Source organism: Fundulus heteroclitus, chromosome 5 (assembly GCF_011125445.2).
Source record: "Fundulus heteroclitus isolate FHET01 chromosome 5, MU-UCD_Fhet_4.1, whole genome shotgun sequence".
NCBI lineage: Eukaryota > Metazoa > Chordata > Actinopteri > Cyprinodontiformes > Fundulidae > Fundulus > Fundulus heteroclitus.
Window position 1 is genome coordinate 21,615,281 of NC_046365.1, and position 20,383 is coordinate 21,635,663.

Below are 20,383 nucleotides of genomic sequence, written 5' to 3' on the forward strand. Positions count from 1 at the left end.
TTGAAGTCTCTCTCACCGCTCGCCAATTTCTTACACTTGCTTCGCTTGAATAAAACAAACGCACTCTTAGATGTCTTGTTACCCCTACTGCCACTATGCCACTATTGGTACTTTTCCAGCAGCATTTACTCGTAAGCTGCCGAGTCTCAGTTCGGAATTTGATTCGTCTCCCCTGTTAAATCAGACGCTGTGGATAGCAGAGAGAGAGAGAGGGCTAAAAGGGGGCTTTAAATTATTTATTTACGAATGCTGAGCCTACTCATTGCAGCTGTTTCCTCTGGAGCCGAAAGTTCCCCTCGAAATAAGTATTTGCTGTGTACGCTGAAAGTTACATGGGAACCACTGCTCAGTTTACGGGACACAAGTCAGTGTGAAGTCCGTGTGCATTTTATTAACTATACAGACGTAAGAATGTTGAAACATTGTTGGCTAAGTCCAGGTCAGAGATCTTTCTTTAATACAACAGTAATTAAATAGCAAAATAATATACGACGTGTACAAGTAATCTGCCTGGATTGCGTTTTTACATTGACGATCAAATAAAATATTGCTAAAATCCTTTTTCACTTAGAGCTTTGAGACTGATGACAAAGTAATTTGCTTACGTTTGATGCCAAGGAGACAGGCATTCTTTTAATTTATGGGCCACTAAATCAGTTTTTATTAATTCTGTCTGACAAAGGTTGATCTTAAACTGTACGAAACTGTTCATTCGGTGTCTACTAAATCTCATTCTCTCTGCGCCTACATAGATTGCCTGTCAAGTTCTTTGTGTCTCATCCAAGTGGCGTTCAGTCACGACAAGGGTGTGCTTATAAAGTAATCAAAAGATTGATTGGATCCTTAAAACACATTATTCATTCATATTATATATGTTGAGGGTTTTGAACATAAAAACAGCGTGGTTTTTGCATGAATGGCCAAAAACCTGTTCTGCAAAACATCCTTTTTGATTATATGATTTATCAGAAACACTTGGAAGCCAATAATAATAATAATACTAATAATCTGTTAATAAGTATTCTAGATGGATGAAGAAATTGGTTTCAGCAACATTTTTCAGAAACATATTTTTTACAGAATGATGACTGACTTAAGCCCTGTGTTTTAATACATCTTTAATTACTGTAGATTAATTCAGTCTGCATTCGATCAGTTGATGTATTGTGTTTTCCACTGCTTGCGGGAAGCCACGTTGCCCAAAATAAAGCGGTCATTGTGGTTGCATCTAAATATATTTTACCACAGATGATTTCTGCACCACTAACTCCACTTCTGTTGTTTGTTAACCTTAGGTGTTCAGGCTTTACCGTACGTTTTAAAGCACCTCTGCAGTCCATAATACTTCATTTGGTCAAGGACAATGGTTTTTATTGTAATCTTTACAAAAATAAAAAAGTCAAGTTGCAGTTCACTTATTTGCCTTCCCCATTTCTATGTTAAATTACAAACAGTGTGACACTTTTCTGTCGTCAGACCCTTTAAATGACTGCTGTATCAAAGTCTAATTATGTGTTTAACCTATAGTCACAAACTACAGTAAGTAAAATGTACAGGTGCATCTAAATATATTTGAATATTATTGGAAAGCAATTTTATTTCAGTAATAAATTCAGAAAAAAAAAGCCCACTGAATTTTTTTTTACATACTTTACAAAACATACACTCACTACTTGGCTAAAGCTTCTTTTGCATGAGCTCCAGCCAAGCTAATATTGCATCAATGCAGTGTGACATGGATATGATCAGCCTGTGATGTGTAAAGGAAGCTCAGGTTGCTTTGACAGTAGCCTGTCTGCCTCCTTCGTGGCTGGGCCTGGTGTCTAATCTTCCTCTTGAATAGTTTTCCTGTGGGGTTTAGGTCAGACCGGTTTGCTGGTCAATCAAAAACAGTAACTTGTGAATTCAGGTAATGGCACTTTTGCCAGTATCGGGAGGTGATGAGTCTTGCTGGAAACTAAAATCAGCATCTCCATAAAACCTGTCGGTAGCAGGAAGCATGTAATGTTTCCAAAGTGCCTTGCTGCGAGCTGTGTAGACTTTAGACATTATTAACCCTGGATTTTTGTGCCTGTTCACTCTTTTATCAGACTCTGGAACTTTGATTTCCAGATTAACGGCACAATTTACTTTCGTCTAAAAAAGGGACTTCAGATCACGAGCAGCTGTCCAGTTCCTTTTCTCATAAGCTAAGGTAAGAGGATTCTGAGAGAGTGATTTTAAATAATAGAACGGATACGGTTATGTGGCTCTTGAAGCAAAAACTCCGGATTCAGTTCACATCTTATAAATCCTCCCCCAAACCCTTAATTGGATTTTGCTCTCCAATCCTCTCAAGACTGTAATTTTCCTTGTTGCAAGTAGGCATAATTCCAACCAAACTTTTTCCTTCCACCTAACTTTACATTCATACATGATACAGCACTGTGTAAAATGCAAGCTTATTTCACAGCGAGGCTTCGTGTCTCACCCTTCTTGTGGAAAGTGTGAATGACATGAGAGTCAGCGTTGCTACCCATGACGAGGTATGAAGTAACATTGCCACAGCAAAACATCACCTGCCTTCAAATCATTTTAGTATTGGTCTTGTGTAATGTTAGAATTTTATGGGAGGCTAAATTTAGGGTGTTGGCTGTAAGCCCTTGTAATCAATATTGACAGAAATATTGGGTTGAAGACGTACATCCCTCAGTCTGTAATAAATCTACGTAACACATGAGCTTCTTTTTTTCATTCTTAAAGTACATTACGTTTTCAAACATGATCTTTTTCTGCCCATAAAAAAAAACATACCTTTAAATGCTGATAATGCTCATTGCATGTGCGCGTGGCTATAAAAAGGATTGCATGTGAAGAATGTTCCCATGGTCTTGTTTTCACACACACTCAACCCTGAACCTATCAACACCACTCATAACTCTCACATACAGCCAACAGACACACACACACACACACACACACACTTTCTCTCTGCTCATTACACTCCCTTTCTCTACTTTGATGATATGCAAATATCCCTCCCACCCTCATTCCTCTCACCCCTCCCTTCCTCTCTCTCACAAGCCTCCACACACAAACACACACACACACATACACAGGCATTCACACACATCACATGCAGGCTAATGCGCTGTGGCAGCGTCCACAGACAGGCGGGGAGGATCAATTTTTCACCCAGTGTGCTACCGATATTTATAAGATAAGGCCACAGAAGATAGAGGGGGAGAAGGGATAGAACGACGGAGGGAGAGAAGAATGGAACAGCGCAAGAGGGGGGGGTGACAAAAAATAATAGGAAGTGAATGAAATGAAGGCACAGGCCTGGGGAAGGGAGAAGGAAGTGTGTCCAGAGGAGAAGGGCGAGTGGGACGAGGAGGAAGAGGAGCGGAGAAGAGGCGCAAGGGGAGTAGTTACTAGGGAGGGTGAGCCACGGGTGAGAAAGTAGAGAGGGTGGGGATATCTCGTGGGTGTGTGGGAGGGTGGAGGCAGGATGAGTAAGTGGGTTAGGGGTTGGTTGGAAAGGGGGATGGGTGTATTGAGGACTCTGGGGGATGGGATCGGGAATGGATAAGGTGGTAAGGGAAAATGAGGGATGGTGTGGAAGAGGGATGAGGAGGGGGGGTTATTTTGCTGACATGCTCTCTTATTGGCTTGTTCAAATGATGGGGGAGGGGCAGCCACAAACCATACTCTCACCAGCTGTAGGGAAGAGCAGAGAAACAAAGAGAGGGAGAGAGGGAAGAGGGGGGGTCATGTGCTTCAATGTTGATATTCTGCTCTAATTAGATTTCTGTCTGAGTGGCGGAATGAATGGCAGGGATCCTACTGAAAAAGGTACATTACAATGGGCGCTAGGCTTCATTACAGTTGCACAAGTCTTTTTTTTTTTCTTTTTGTTCACAAGAAGTCCTTGATCCTTAATTGAGACGATTGGGTTAACAGCATCTCTTGCATATGGTCAAATGTGCGTTTAATTTCTTTGTTAAGGATTCTGCCCTCGGCTGAAAGTTGTAGGTGACGTTCAGGATGCCCCGCTTTTAATTTAATGCAACTTCAATGTCATGCAAGATGATATTAAAGATGCTAAATACCAATATTTCAAGATTCTATTACACTGAATTATACAGCTAAAAGGTCAAAGACAGGTAAAACCTCAAAGTTTTGTTTGGAGTAATAGAATAGAATTGTCCACAACCTTTGTATTAAACACTATTTCCATTCGGTTTAATACTCATACTGGTTGTGCCATGTAACGCATATGAAATATGCAATCCCTGAAAAAAATAATAATAATTCTCAGGAACTTCCAGAAAACTCATTGCAGCACTAAGTAGTATGTAAAAATGTATTTAAATAGTCCCCCGGCAGGTGTGAATAGACACATCGTCGTCACAAAGCGAGTCAAGGCGACGGCTCCTTTTCAGTAAAAAAACAAAACAAAAAAAAGTTGCCTATGAAATGAACAACAATATAAAGGCATGAAATCTACAAACAGCGATGTAACCATTACCAACCTGAGAGAGGCCAGGACCAAAACAAATTTGTACCATATTTAACTCTAATATTCAAAATTTCTGGCAGTTTATGCTAATTTACGAAATGAAAGTGGTGGGGACTGAAAGCACAGATTGAGAACACAGCAACTAAAGCATTTCCAGACAGTGAAACTGTTTTATATAAATGTAAAGTAGTGTTTAAAAAATGCTGTAGCGGTTCGAGTGACCATTTTTCCTGACCTTTACACCGCTTTACACCTCTATAGTTACTGTTCTCAGTACGTGTTTCACGTAGGGCGATAATTGGTGGCGCACTGTCTCCCGCCTCCATTTTCTGTGTAATTACGGTGCGTTTAATTTGTCTCAGAAGACCGAGCTCAACTCGGAGAATGTTGTCACGCCAGGGCTGAGAGTGTTCGATCCAAGTTGGAAAACCAGTGTGGTCTTTTTTTTGTACTGGTGCCAACTAGGATTAGCAATACAAGACAACAATAATGCATTGCTCTCTATTTGAACCCTAAAGCAACACGGGGGAGGGGGGGGGGGACAGGTTGTAGAGACAACATAAGTTGCAACAGGGAGAATCAATTGTTTTATTTGCAAAAGTTGCAGGTAACAATAAATTGTCACCTGCAATCTCTCCGTTACCTCTCCGCAAACTCAGACCTCAGACCGGTTCTGATTGTAGGTGGGGATCTTGTTGAACTTCAGGAAATCAGAAATATAAATCAACTACAAAGACAATCCACAGAGGAATTCATAAATAACCGGCCAGGGGAAAACCTGACAACGTTCATGGAATCATCAGCACAAAATGTGGTATGTTTGGGGTTGGAGTTGTTTTTAAGACTGTAGGGGTCCACTTTGGTCTTGGCCCCCTGTCGGACTAGCCGCTAGCTTCAGCCTCTGGCTCCAGCTAATCTGGATTCATGCAGAACAGAGATGCCTAGAGAGTTGTCTCGTATGGGTAAGATATTACCTGCTCACCTACCTTCTAATGGGAACTCACTTCAAAAATCCTGACCTACCCAATGAGTCTATTTGTAGTGTGAAATAGTTAATTCGTTCTCTTTAATCCTTGAGGGACTTGACTGCCTTTGAACATAAATTTGATATTAATGCTTTTTTGCAAAAACGTAAAGTGAAATATAATTCCACCACATAGAAGAAGGCAGACTGAGCGCCATGTGTTTGTGGAGCCCAGCTGAACTCTGCCTGCTAAACCAGTCGCTGGGTGTGACAGACTGTCAGGCAGGGGGATAGAGAGGGTGGTGTGTGTGTGTGTGTGTGTGTGCGTGTGTGTGTGTGCGCGCGCGTGTGTGAATAATAAAAAAAAAGGTATGAGAAAATGAGAAAAGGATGCTGACTGACCAGTCTGGGGAAGCACAATTACGCTTGAGACAAAAGAGACACATGCAAATGTGTTTGTGACCAGCAGAATCACAGGAATCATAGTGAGAAGGGTGCATAAACGTAAAGAATAAGAGAGAGAGAGAGAGAGAGAGAGAGAGAGAGAGCAAAGGGAGGAGAAGGCCAAGCTTTCTGCGGCTTAGCCAGACTGGAGCAGAGGGACTTGGCTGCTTGTGGACCCTTGGCTTCTGTATTAAAGCAAGGAAGGGGGGGAAAAAAATCACAGTTGAAAAATGAAAAGGGCAACAAGCTATGCCAAGAATGCACAGGCAAGAAGTAACACATTGGGTTCTTTCCTTCTGCCTGCCTTTCTGTTTCCCCGAGCAGATCTAAACAATAGGTGGGAGCAACCTTGAGAACCAGGCATTATGAAGTCAGAACCCCGCTGAGTGACTCGGGTTGATTCTTGTATAATGAGCATAAAGTCCCCTAATAAATGATAGAAGGCCCCTTTGTTCTACCTCATTAGAAGCTTGAAAGTTGCTAAAAGGGATTTATTTCCACTATAACATCCAAAATCAAAAGGAAAGATGACATTTAGCATCATTTCAGGCACTCAAAAGCTTCAGAAATGACATGACTTGGAGAATAGGGCCTACTCTGAGAAAAATCTGAATGCAGATAATAATAATAATAATAATAATAATAATAATAATAATAATAATAATAATAATAATAATAATAATAATAATAATATATAGTCATATTCAATAAATTAGAATGTTATTAAAAAGGTCATTTATTTCATGGACTCAGTTCACTAAGGGAACACTATTTAGATGAACACAGGCTGATGATGTTTTAAAGCCTTTAATTGTGTTGATTATGATTTCCCCCCCCATCTCGAGCCAATAAAAACACAGCATTTAAGATTGGAATATTATATCAGACCAATAAAAAAGCTAAGATTTTCAGGCAGAAATGGGGGCTTAATAAAAAGTATGTTTAATACCGACTTGAAGTTGTTGTTTTTTTTTCAAAAGGTACTTTTAATCTGACAAACAAGCTTGTTAGAAAAGGATATTCTAATTTATTGAATATGACTGTATTTCCCTGTTAATATAAATTTCGATTTGGCGATCCAAGTCTTGCTGTATTCACCTCAAAGTCAAAGTCTAAGCTACAGAGTTTGTGCCAAAAGATCCCTAACTTCAGATTTACTTGATCGCTTCCTTTTCAAATAATTGTTAGGGTTAGGAGCTAAAATTCATTAATTAGACGGAGGTGATACAAAATCCAGATAAGAAAAATAAATGTTTGGACATTGCATATTTGAATTCTTGTTTAATCTCCTCTCGGTTGGTGTACATGTCATCCTACCCTAAACACCAACTTAGAAAAAAACTTCATGAAAGCTGTAAGAATACAACACTGCAGATGCTGGAACTTTCCCAAAGTATTTCACCCTAAACCAAACCAACCAGTTGTGTCGCTGGCACGACAGAAATGTGGAAAAAATTCTCAGCTTGTCATCTTCCTTTCTTCAGCTGTGGTCACGCTGTTTCTGGTCTTGCCACATATGCTGGGGTCCCTAAAACCACGTTTTATGTGGCTGCACCCACACGTAGGGCCATTTTTGGCCTCATTCATTGTAAATATAAGTTATCTAGAGGCAAAAAAAAAAACAACCTAAATGACAGGTAAAATAAATGTAGCTTACAACCCGCTGGGTTATGTGTAAAAATATATAAGTGTATAAATACATCCGTAATATTTTAGGGAAATTTTGTGACAGTTTTTTCATGAAACTCCTCTGTTTTTAGATCGTCTGTAACATTTTTTTGTCCAGATCACAGACTGATGAATACTGATTCATACAAGAGCTGTTTGAGTTCTTGGAAGAAGAAGAAGAAAAAAAACAGATTAAAGAAGAAATAGAAATGTCCTGAAAAAAAAGGGGGGGGGGTACTTCTACTGGTTCCATTTTTTGTCCAGCAATGTTGTTTTTTAAAAAATTATACATTTGACAGTTTTGTTGATCACAATTTTGATTTAAAAAAAATTGCCTTTCTGCCTCATCTGTATAATTAATAATCTCACCCATGTTTACACACAGCGCCTTCCGCCGCAGTCCTTTTACAGTTACTGCACTTGGTCCTCTTCAGATTAAACAATGTGTCCATTTTCCAATATATATATATATATATATATATATATATATATATATATATATATATATATATATATATATATATATATATCCATCCATTTTCCAAACCGCTTAATCCCTCATGGGGTCGCGGGGGTTGCTGGTGCGATATATATATATATATATATATATATATATATATATATATATATATATATATATATATATATATATATATAAAAAAAAACATTAATTGTGACCTCATGTCCAATCCTTGCCTTAACTTTGCTTTTAACCAAGTTGGGACACAAAAGAGGGAAACACGTTGTCACTCACAGACAAACAAAAAATATTCATCCGAAGGCTTTTGTACAGATCGTTCAAAACAACCTAACATCCCATAATGTAATCTGACTGACCCAGCCACTCATGACAACTAATCGTCTAATAATGGCTGCCATGCTGTAATCATATCACAGAAGCATGAGAGGACTTAGGGGCTTTCCCGGATTAGAACGGGAAAAACAAGGAATTATTTCCCTGACTTTTATTCATTGATACCTTCAGTGGAGGTTAATAGCCTTCTGACCATCTGACTCCAGGAACACCATCACAGCGGGGGGGGAAATCTGACAAAAACATCCCAGATCTGGGTCACCACCACACAATATACAGATTTTCTTTTTAAAAGTCACGTTGACCGTGCCAAAAATATATTGTCAAAGGGGCTTGCACACAGTGAAGAACTTTGCTTCTCGGTGAGGAACATGTCATTTTCCTTCGTTCAAATACAGTTATCAAAGGGGGTCGTAAAAGTAACACAGAAAGCGTTAATTTGGGAGTCTTGCGTTAAAACACGGGTTAAAAAAAAAAACTCTGGAAAAGTAAATCTCCACATATCCTGCGCTGCGACTCTAACAGCTAACGTGTCGCTGAGATGCAACCCTGGAGCTGTGTCATATTCTGGGCTCGGAGGGGCAAGGAGGATGCCAAGAGCTGCAACAGAATGACTTGTGACTGTGTGAGAGCAAGGTGGAAAAAAAAAAAAGAAGACCTTTCAAGGCCTTTTTTTTTTTTTTTTTTTCTCTATTTGTGTGTTTTTGGCGAACGTTCATGCGTACGCACATGTGATTTGTTCATGGTGGGAGTGGGAAGAAGGAATCCTTCCAGCCGTTTTCTTTCTCGAACCTCTTCCTGCGTTCCCACCCCTTTACCTCCTACCGGCCCTCATGCAGTTCTCAGAGCCACACCAGAGGACACAGAGCAGAGCAGCTTGGGTTTCTCTCCAGGTCTCTCTCTCCCTCTCTTCCCTCTCTGTCCTCCAATGTGGCTGTAAATCCTTCCAGTTCCTGCCGACACCTTTTTCCCCATGTCTCTCCATTCAGTCGGTGTTGGTGTTTCTCATATGGCTTGGCAGAAGTGAACCGTTGCGTGTAAGTGAGCGCCAGTGCGGGAGTGTCTGTTAAGAGTTTTGGCAGTTTTCTCAACGCGGCCTCAGCTAAAGATCCACTGGGAAATGTGGTTTTAACGCCCCCTCTCTTCTCTCCTCTTGTTTCTGTTCTCTCTCTCTCCTTTTCACAATTACTTTGCTCCCCCCCTTTTACCATGCTCTGCTCCGTTTTGCCTTTTTAAAAATATTCTCATCATTCCCTTAATTGTTTTTCAATTTTACCTAAAATCAGCCACTGGAAATCTTCCGCCGCTTCTGTCTCTAACAGGACCAGTCGCTTCTCACTTTTTTTCCCCTGCATATTCAGTAGCTGCTCTCTATTTAAATTCCAATATCATAATTTGCATTAAAAATCATTGTGAGTTGTGCATGCATATCAGCCTGTGATTCAGGATGTAGCTCTCCGAGTGCTGCCTGTCCACACACAATGAATGCTGATGGAGAGACATGATAGGTTATCCTGTAGGGAAGCCTGGTCAGATGAAATAGCTGCTTTGTATTCTGTTCCTCTGCATAATATGGCACACAAGAGATGGATGTTGGCAAATATGCAAATCAAGACATCATTTATACATTTAATGGCCCTCCAAAGTTCAGTGATATCCAGATGCATTTGTGAAAAAGATCCAGGGAAACAGTTGCTTTTACAGATGCGTCCAAAATCGCGATAGCTGCGTGTCTAAAAAAAAGTGAGTCAAGTCCAAAATGCATATTACAGGTTTTATTTCCATTAATGCAAATGCAATGGAAAGACACAGGAAAAATTCCACTTGAAATCACAATATGAACAAAACATTTTTTCTCAATCTACAGAATGTTAGAAAATTCTTTATGCTATTCCACCAGTTCAGATAATATGGCTGCATTTTTCTTTGCAAGACCACACATTTAATGTAGGTTTTCTGTGAATCCCCGTGTTGATAATATATAGGGCAATAAGGCGTAGGTGCGCTATAGTCACTCAAAAAAGAAGAAAAAAGAAGAGGTTATTTGGCTTTACCCCAAATGAGTTTATTTGCATCCCTGATCACTGAGGAATGGGTTGTGTTGTGTGCAATTTCAGCAAATACTGATGTACAGCGCAGGTGTACTGGTGGTGAATGGTGCTGTCTGATTGACAGATTCTGAGTCAGGCGACATTTAAAGCATATTTTGATCTTTTCAAGAAGTGCCAAGAGAATTGTATTATTTCTAGTTAAAAATATTCAGTACTTAGATCCAAGCTTAGTTCCATGTTAAACATGCAATCTTTGCAAGAATCTTTTTAGATTATTGAAACCTGTCATCTGTATATAAAATAAAAAGAGCACCTTCACTGTTTTTAGCTGTAGTTTTTAGATTCAGAGAAGTCTGAAAGTGCAAAATGGTCAAACTTGAAGTTAGTCTAGAAGCATATTTTTTTTGAGTTATTGATGTTTTGTTGGTGGGTTACGTTGTAAGCTTCGTCAAGGGAGAAGGAGTGTGTTTGGCTGAGTATGGGGTGTCAAAGGAGGGTATCGTCAATGGCACCATTCACACAAGAATTGCCCCTGGGATGCATGGAGTTGGGATATATGTTCCACAATTCCTCTATATTTTTTGTCGTTGCCCCAGAAACTGCGGTTTTAAAGTCACTCTGCTTGTTTTGTGTCAGATAAAGGCCCGGAGAATCAGCTGTCTGACAGATGACATTAATCTGGCTGGTTCACTGGTTTGTTTGGAGTGCTTGTCATGTTAAAACATTTCAAGGACATTTCCTCTTCAACACGGACCAGTTTAAATAAAATAAACTACCCATCCGGTAGTTTAATCCCTGATAAACAGGCCTGACACCATTGCATGAGAAAAGCCCCCTTAGCATGCTGCCTGGCTCCAGACCCAAAAAAGAATTATACTTTCATCAGTTTGTACAATAGAATCAGAATCAAGTTTATTGCCAAGTAGGTCTGCACTTACAAGGATTATAAAGCAGCAATTCTCTTTAAATCATTTGACATGTTCTTTTAACCCCTTCAATCAGTGCCATTTTTTTTTTTTTTTCAAAAATGGGAGGGAGCTTCTTGCCAGCAGCTTGGCATTACAGCTGTCGTCCTATTGTTAGGTTTCTCACAGGTAACTGTAGGCCCTCTGTACAAACCTTAGTAAGTTAGTAACCTTTATTTATAAAGCACCTTTCACAGATAAAAAGCACAATGTGCTTTACAGAATGTAATAAAGACCAAATACAAATATCACAAGAACAGTTTACAAGGACAACATAAACAAAAGCATACAGCAAACGCTTGTCTAAATAAAAGTGTCTTCAGTTGCTTTTTAAAGGACTCAACAGAGTCAGCCACACGGAAGGACAGGGGCAGGGCGTTCCACAGCCTGGGGCCTACAGCTTGGAAGGACAGATCCCCTCCAGTTTTAAACCGGGTCTTAGGGACCCACAGAAGGATTTGGCCCGTGGACCGGAGAGTGCAGCCAGCAGAGTAAGGGATTAAAAGGTCTGACATGTATTGGGGGATCTGTCCATTAAAAGCTCTAAAAGGTCAAAACAAAAACTTTAAAATCAATTCTAAATTTGACAGGTAGCCTGTGTAAAGAGGGCAAACCCGGCGTGATGTGAGCCCGTCTGTTTGTTCCTTCTGAAAGCCTCGCTGCAGCGTTCTGGACCAACCGGAGACAAGTAACAAAACCTTGGAGCTGATCATTGGCTGAATTGGACATTTTTGCCAACAGTCCTTCATCCATCCATCCATCCATCCATTGTCTACTGTTTATCCAAGATCAGGTCAAAAGGCCAAGAAGTCCAGAAGAGAAAGCCAGACATCCCTCTCCCCAGCACCATCTTCCAACTCATTCTGGCGACCATGAGGTGTTCCCAGACCAGACGGGATATATAATCCCTTCAGTGAGTTCTGGGTCCCACGGTCTCCTCCCAGTGGGATACAACCGGAAACCCCCCCAAAGGAAGGCGCCCAAGTGGGCATCCTGATCTGATGCCCAAACCACCTAAACTGATTCCTTTCGATGCGGAGAAGCAGCAGCTCTACTTTGAGCTCCCACTGGTTAACGAAGCTCCTCACCCCATCTCTAAGGCTGAGCCCGGCTACCCTCTGGATGAAGCGCATTTCGGCCACTCGTATCCTGGATCTCGTTCTTTGGGTCATGATCCAAGCCTCATGAGAGGAGATGGTCAGAACGTAGACATACCGGTAAACACAGAGCTTTGCCTTTTGGCTCAGTTCTTTTTTCCCCCACAACGGACCGGAGCAGTGCCCACATGGACCCTTGGTCCATTCTACCATCACTTGAAGACACCAAGATACCTGAACTCCTCTGCTTGAGGCAGAGACTGACCCCCAACCCCTTCCATCTTGTTAAATGTTACTAGGAAAATCAAGTGCCGATCTGTTGGCAAAGAGAGTCTCAAAAACTACACCCAGCGCTGCTACCAATAATAGTGGAACCAGTGATTTAGTTGAAACAATTATTTCCTGACATAGGATTTGGTTTCCCTCACTGCCAAAATGCAGTCATGCAAAAGATTGAATTAAAAAAAAAACATTTTCAGGTTAACATTATGCTGCTGAAATAATAGGGAAATTTATTTGAAAACTTCTTGCACATCTTTCCCAGTGGTGCTAACAAGCGTGGCTGGCACTGTATTTAAACTTGACAAAAAAAGGGGAAAAAAAAGAAAAGCCTTTTCTATTAGATCCAATAACAGCTGAGCAGCGAGTCATATGCATGCTAAAACATGCCAAATTCCTAATTTGGAATAGCTTGATGTAGATTTTAACAAATTGTTTTTTTTCTTCTTTTTCAGGCTGCTTTAGGAGATGTGTAAATGAGAAAGTATACCGGGAAGATAACAAGCTGAGGATTTTCAGAAATGTTGCCATGTGAATGATGCCGAGGTGTCGTGGTTCAGGGGAATTTAGCTAAATCTGGCATGCTCTATTTTACAGACATTAAAGGCTTTCTTTAAGTAGTCTTAACACTGACATTTGGTTAGGCTATTTCTGTAGGGCAATGTGTGTGTCAAATGACAGGAACCTAAACCCACGAGTAATAAAATGTGCATTTCCTAGTCATTTATTTTTCTTGCCATGCACACATTTTGTAGCATCCTTATCTCAATGCATATAATTTCGGACATAACCATGAATTTTGGCTGATAACCCCAAAAATCATAGATCAAAACAGAGGCTGAAAAGGGAATCTCAAATTAGAGACCTTTTGGTTGCAGCTCTTTAAACTGGAATGTTGATACGCGGCATAATGGCAGCTGTAAACTGTGCAATGGGGGAGAAATGAGTAAGCAAAGCATAGTCTAATAATAATAATAATAATGATAACAATAATGTTTGACATTAGTGATTTATAGTTAGTTTATATACATAGTTTGCAGTCTTTGTATTTTCAAAGTAAGAATAGAAACCCTGAAATTCTAAAAAAAAAAAAAAGAAAATCTTTCCCTGGACAATTCTAAGGATTGAATTTTTCAAAAATGTTCAGTTTGAGATCGGGCTACTGCAATAGAGGACCGACTTATTTTATAGCCATTCTCAAAAAGGCAATCAGCTTGGAGCGTAATGTATAAATATTAAATTATTTAGATGCACAGTGGCTCTGGTAGGCGGGACTTTTGCCTCAGGGGCGCTGGTTGAAATCCAGGCCGAGACCTTTCTGACGGGAGTTTGCCTGTTCGCTCTGTGTCGGGTTTTCTCCGGGCATCCTGGTTTTGTGCCTTAGCAAAAAATAAATAAAAACATGCCTGTTAGGTTGATTGATGACTAAATTAGCCTTACGTATAAGAGTTTCTGTCCCTGTGCCAGCCACGCATTGGACTGGCGAGTTGAATAGGGTGCATTCCCACCTGTTGACTGCAGCGAAAGGCTCCAACACCCTGAAGATGAAAAAGTAACAGTAAAAAAAAAATATGGATGGATGGATGGGTTAAATTTGTTTTAAAGTTGTTAAAAGTTACAATTTTGATTCATAGCTGGGGTGCCTGTGTGGTTTTTAGAACTGGTTCACCAATGTTATAACCAAATTTAGCAAGAATAACATTTTGGGGACAACATTTGTAGATTTTGGTTTCAAAGTTTGGCTTCTTTTACAACTTGGTACACGATCACAACATGGGGGTCAGGTAGGTTGTCACAGGAGACAATGACCCAAATGACTGAAAAGAACCATAATAGCACACAAGTCTAACTCCAGGCTGTGAAAGTCCTGGTGTGAAAGCCTGGTGTGGGTCTTAATCTGGAGTAATTGGAAGACTAGACCGGCCTTTTCCCCAGACTTTAACAGACCCATGGCCTGCATGACTGAGAGTCTACTCTAAACTTTTATAAATCCACTTTTGTCCAAGTCAGAACCATGGTTCTATATTAAAGTATTTTTTGGTCGAACTCAAGCTCCAGTTAAATACTTCTTACATGGAAAATTATGTTAAAATATAACTTAAAGATAATGTAATTATTTGCCAGGAGCGATAATGCGGGCAAATTATACTACTCCTTCTGATCCCCTGCAATATCTTACACAATGCCTTCTTTATGTACAGTAGTATATAGAGTAGTAGTACAGACTAAATCTGGATTTTTTTGTTTGGTGGTTTATGGGATGTGAATTGTAGAAGTTTGATTTCTTAGCTTGCTGTGTTGCGTTGTATTGTGATGTAAGTGTATGAGTCCCTGATTGTAAGCTGTATAGCTTCAAAGGTGGCCCTTTTACATGAATTGCATAACACAACTATTTATATAACATCTGTTTGGAAATAAATGAAAAAATGAAATGCTCCGTTCTGAGCATGAGCAGGGAAAAACCTTTAATACAAGAAAACATCCTTTTTGCTTTCTCGCTTGTGAAAGCATCGGTAAACCTGCCGCTCCGTTGCCAAATCCAGTCCTCAGCTGGAGAGAAAATTAATGAATCAGAAGGACTACGTCCGGCTTATTGACCATGGCTACTTTCTAAATCATATATGGAAACACCTCCAGACCATCTAGCCTTTCTATTTTCCTAAATTTACCAAAAAGGCTCTCGCTAATCGCACGTTGCAGCATTTTTCTGACGGAATGGATAAATGGTGGGAAGCATCAGAGTGAATGAATTACTACCATGTCAGTACATCTTAGTTTCATCGGTGTCCCTATCTGTAGATGTATGCTATAACACAGCATTTGTTCCTCCAGAATTAAAACATTGATCAGTCGTGGAAACTGCAAACAGGAGGTAAGGGTTGCTCTAGTTGCTGTAGGTGGGTCACCAAACAAAGACCTGCTTGGGAGGGATTTTGTTTGTGATACTACATGTTTAAAAAAAAAAATCCCAATGAGCGTTAGTCACTTATACTCAGTCACGAGTCACTTTTACTCAGTTAAAGCACCTAAATATGTCTTCCACGGAGCCTCCTGCTACTTCACGCAGCCAGCCGGAAGCACATTTGTCTGTCCTCCCTTCGGACCTCACCCGTCCCGTTCTACTCCGGTTCTGAGGAGTTCACGACGGTTCACCCCCGTTGTACCCGTCGAGCTGCTTCTAGCTGCTGTTGCCTCACCCTCCCTCTCCAGGGCCTGCTCCCATCACCTGTCCAGAGGAGATAACCGCCTCCCCCATCTGTCCCTGCAACCAACCGGGCCTTTTCGTGCCTCACCCACTTTTCGTGACGTCATTGAGGAGAAGTACAGCCTTTGTGTGTGTGTGTGTGGTTTGTGTCTGTGTGAGTCATTACACAGGAGGAGTACTTGTGTGTGGGTGGGTGGGGGGTGTTGGGGGATTGGCAGACAGAAGCAAAGAAAGGCACGAATATTAGGTTACCCTTTTCGATTCAGAAGCTCGATTCGTTGCTTGGAATCTGGAAAATAGGGTGAAAGGAGCAGGAAAGGGGAGACGATAGGTGGGAATCTGAGCTGTTGACAGCTGGGTTTTGTTCCTCCTTTTTTTTGTTCCCTCTTTCATTCCCTCTTTACAGCGTCGTCACTGTGTGCACACAGTATTTGTAAGAGGAGACGGAGTAAGAAAATCAGCTTTTTTAGCCCCTTTGATGTCTTTTCAGAATGAGTACAGGATGTGATCAGAGATACCACCTGACTCATTTTTTTTTTTTTTTCCACAGACGCCGGCTTCTCAGATCTCAAATCTCAAACTTTACTCTCTTCCTGTGACGTCTGGCCCACCGCATCCGGGTCTGACTTCACGAGATGCTGACACGCTTGCAGTTAAACCGTTTTCCTGTCAAATTTTCAGTTCACACTCGTATGCACACGCACAATCTTTGTATCTGCGCGATAAATTATTACAGACCATGGTAGGCTACTGTCCAATCTGTGGAAAGCCTGTCTACTTTGGTGAGTCGGACCTCTTTAAATTTTTAAACTCTGTCTCCCTCTGCCTTGGCTGGCATAGATCTTTGTTTCTTTCAGGTTTTTTTTTTCTTTCCTCAGGTTAGGTAGTGGTTTTGCACCTACTTATATTGGAGCCCAATGTTGTCCGGTATTGTGGAAAAAAAAACAGCTTACAAGTACGAAGTACGCGAATATGTTATGCTCATGCCATCGTCTGCAGCTTATTTTGGTGTGGCTGTACAGGTCTAATTCATATTATGCAAACAACCTCATGTAAATGGGGCATGACCGCTGTCATGTGGGTTTCCTTGTGCAAACTCAAGAATGAGAAGCAGCAATGTTTATTTAGGGCTAAAATTAACACTTCTTCATTTTGTGTTTAGATGGGAAAAGCTGAGCATTTCTCACTTTATTTGTCTCTGGCTTTCTGCTTCTCGTTGAAGCACTCACGCACACATAAATTCAAACTCTCGCATCCATAATAACAACAGGATGTGGGTCTGCCCAAACGAGCTTGCACACTCCTCTCAGGGTTTCCTCCTCACCTTCTGTCTCGTTTGGCTCTGCCCGCACTCAGGGCCCTCGCTACATGTAGCTGCACAACAGCGGCTACAGGTCTGCGTTGTTCTCTTTAGAAACGGATTTTGCTTGCCCATCCGTTTACCCGGGAACGTTCAGATTCCCTAATGTGACCTGCCCTATTTACCTCCTTCCCCCTCAACTATATAGTTTGGCCTGTTTGTGTGTGTGTGTTTGTTGTGGGGGGGGGGGGGGGGGGGGGGGATTGGATTCTGAGCACGCGCTCTCGGTTTCATCGTAATCAAATCTCTAATCTCTGTTTTTGTGAAACTTTTAAGCCAGAAGCAAGACAGAAAAGATCATGTTGAGGCATTCAGTGGAAAAGAAATAAACATTTTTTTAAGTGTGATCTGAATATCTGTTTTATTTTTTATTTTATTTTTAAACTGGTACATTAGACTTGTTTGACTGTTGATATGGGGTTCTTTTTTTTTTTCTAAAATCCTGTTAAGTTTTACACCCGATGTAACGCACCATCCAAAAAAGTTCCGCTTACGGATGCCATGTCTTGGTTATGGTTCTTTGATGAAAAGTGACTTTGACTGAAGCAATGAGGCCTGCAGTGCTAGATGTGTTGTTTTGGGTCGTTTTGGGACCTCCTGGATCAGTCATTGATGCACTCTTGGAGAAACGTTGGTAGGCCGGCAACTCTTGCTTCCTGTTTACCTTCCTGGCTATTAGTTGTCTGAGACTTTGTTTTGTCATCGGGCAATGTTTTCTTTTTCATATACTTTCATATACTTCATGTTGTTCATGTTGATCTGTTGGTCGTGTGAGTCAGGCACTTATCTGGGTGTGGCAAGGGAAACCGAACCAAAAGAATCGCGATTGATCAAAATTGTTTTATGATTTAACAAAGGCAACAGCTGTATTTTCAGATAGGGCCACGTATGACTGAAAAGCAAAAACTGACTAAATTTGTAAGGGGCAAAATACTTTCTCAAGGCATTATATTTAAAATAATTTTTCCCAATGAAAAGGATGTGCTGAATACAATGGCAACAAAAAAAAAAAAAAAACATAAACCCATGACATAAATCCCCCAAAATAAATAGAAATAAATAAATCAAATACTGACCTTTAAAATATACATAAATATCTAAGGCAGGGTCACCAACATGATGCCAGCGGACATCAGGTAGCCCCCAAAGACCATATGTGGTGCCCACAAGAACAAAAAAGCTCAACCCTCCATTGAGCTGCATTTAAAATGCTACTTTATTCTGTAGCTCATCTTTTTAATCATACTTGTATTTACATAGATTTTTTTTTTTTTTAAAAAGGATTAAAAACATATTTACATTATGTAAAGTTAATGTGAGCTTGAACTCATGTAGTTCAAATGTCAGTACAGGTAGCCCTTCATCCGACACGGTACAGATGAACTAGCTCTCAGTTTCAAAAATGTTGGTGACTCCTGGTTTAAGGTATCAAAGTTGATACACCCATTTTAACCAATGTTTTTAATTAAAATAAGTAATGATATTGTTAAAATTAATTCCTAACTTTTTGGATAAACGTATCAAAGGCTAGTCATTATGAAAAATCAGTTTAAAAATATTTTACTTCCTGTAAAGATTTTAAAACAAGGACGAGGTACTCCAAAACACTGCTTCTTTGAAGATGCAGGTAGCTGTCTTGGAAATTGTAAGACAAGGAGTCAATCAATAAGTGAGATTTTTGTAGATGTCTCACAACTCAGGTTAAAACAATCTTAATTTAAAGCTAGTGGGGGAAAAAAAATAATTCCATAACATGTAAAAATAAAATGTCTATCACGCTATACAGTCACCAATAATAAAAATGCACATACTGCCCCTCATTTAGTTGTCATTTGTCTGTGGTGCAGGGGAGAAGAGGAGGTCCTTGGGGAGGGACTACCATCCTCTGTGTCTGAAGTGCCAGCAGTGCAAAAGACAGCTCACGGCAGGCCAGCATGCTGAGGTACATAAGGAAGATAAATGAGACGATATATGACTAATAAATGAAGAACACAATCTGCTGATTGAGTATGATGATGCAGTAATCATGTGCTGATGATTGCATTGCAGTACGACGAGAAGCCATTCTGCACGTATTGCTACATGAAGCTGTTTGGCCCGAGAGGTAACCTACCAGCTCTCACACACACACACACACACACACACACACACACACACACACACACACACACACGATTCCTGGTGTTTTCTCTCATATTTGGATTGTTCTTCACAGGTAAAAAGGGAGCGATGCCTCTACAGAACAGCGCATCGTCTTCATCACCAAGAGCTGAAGCGGACAAATAGATGCTGACATCTGAAAGGGAATAGCTGAAAATCAAAAAAAACAAAAAAAAACAAAACAGTAGTGGCTTTAATGAATAACAATGACTCTCCAGTTGTTGTATTTGTGATAATTTTTCAAAATTAAATATTTATGGTTAAGCAGGGGTTACTTGAGTTTTATCATTTGTAATATTGATTGTAATTTTTATTTTTGCCTCAACTTTTCTGAACTTTGCAACAGTAATTTTTGCTGTATCTGTGTTTATTATTCTTTTTTATTGGTATTATTATTATTATTATTATTCGGTTATGTAATTACAAAACTGTAATGCTGTGCAAACTTTAATGTATTTTATTTGAATTTGATGTGATGGACTAAAACAAAGTAGCGCATAATCCTAAAGTTGAATAAAAAAAATAATGCATTGTCTTTGACCAATAAAAGTCTGAAAAGTGTTGGCATGCATCTGTCGTTAGCCTTCTTTGCTCTGATACCCATAAATACAATTCTATTTAACCACTCACTATTTTCAATCTTCTCATTAATTGGTGAACAGATTCCACTTCTGTGTGATTTCATGTCTTTATAAATCCAACGGCAGTCATTGAACATAGCGGTGGTTCATCATGATATAGGGATGCTTTTCCTCAAAAGAGAGAGTGAAGGGAAGCTGGACGTCGTTCAGTCAGGGACAATCCAGGAAGAAAACAATGTTTGAGGCTACAAAAGACTTGAGACTGGGGCGGAGGTGCGCAGCCAGCAGGACAAG

At 40.2% G+C, this 20,383-nt stretch overlaps 1 protein-coding gene across 2 annotated transcripts; it reads left to right on the forward strand.

The window, feature by feature from the left end:
* Nucleotides 1–23: 23 nt before the first annotated feature.
* Nucleotides 24–20,043, forward strand: zgc:195282 (LIM_TLP_like domain-containing protein). 2 transcript variants are annotated; one of them, XM_036137184.1, is made up of 4 exons: nt 24–301; nt 19,196–19,290; nt 19,398–19,452; nt 19,564–20,043. In XM_036137184.1, exons 1-4 carry the CDS (start codon nt 247–249, stop codon nt 19,632–19,634), a joined length of 276 nt encoding a protein of 91 aa, XP_035993077.1. In that variant the 5' UTR covers nt 24–246; the 3' UTR covers nt 19,635–20,043. The 2 variants fall into 2 exon arrangements, with proteins under 2 accessions (XP_035993077.1, XP_012725593.1); XM_012870139.3 differs by lacking the exon at nt 24–301 and adding an exon at nt 16,583–16,770.
* Nucleotides 20,044–20,383: the final 340 nt, after the last annotated feature.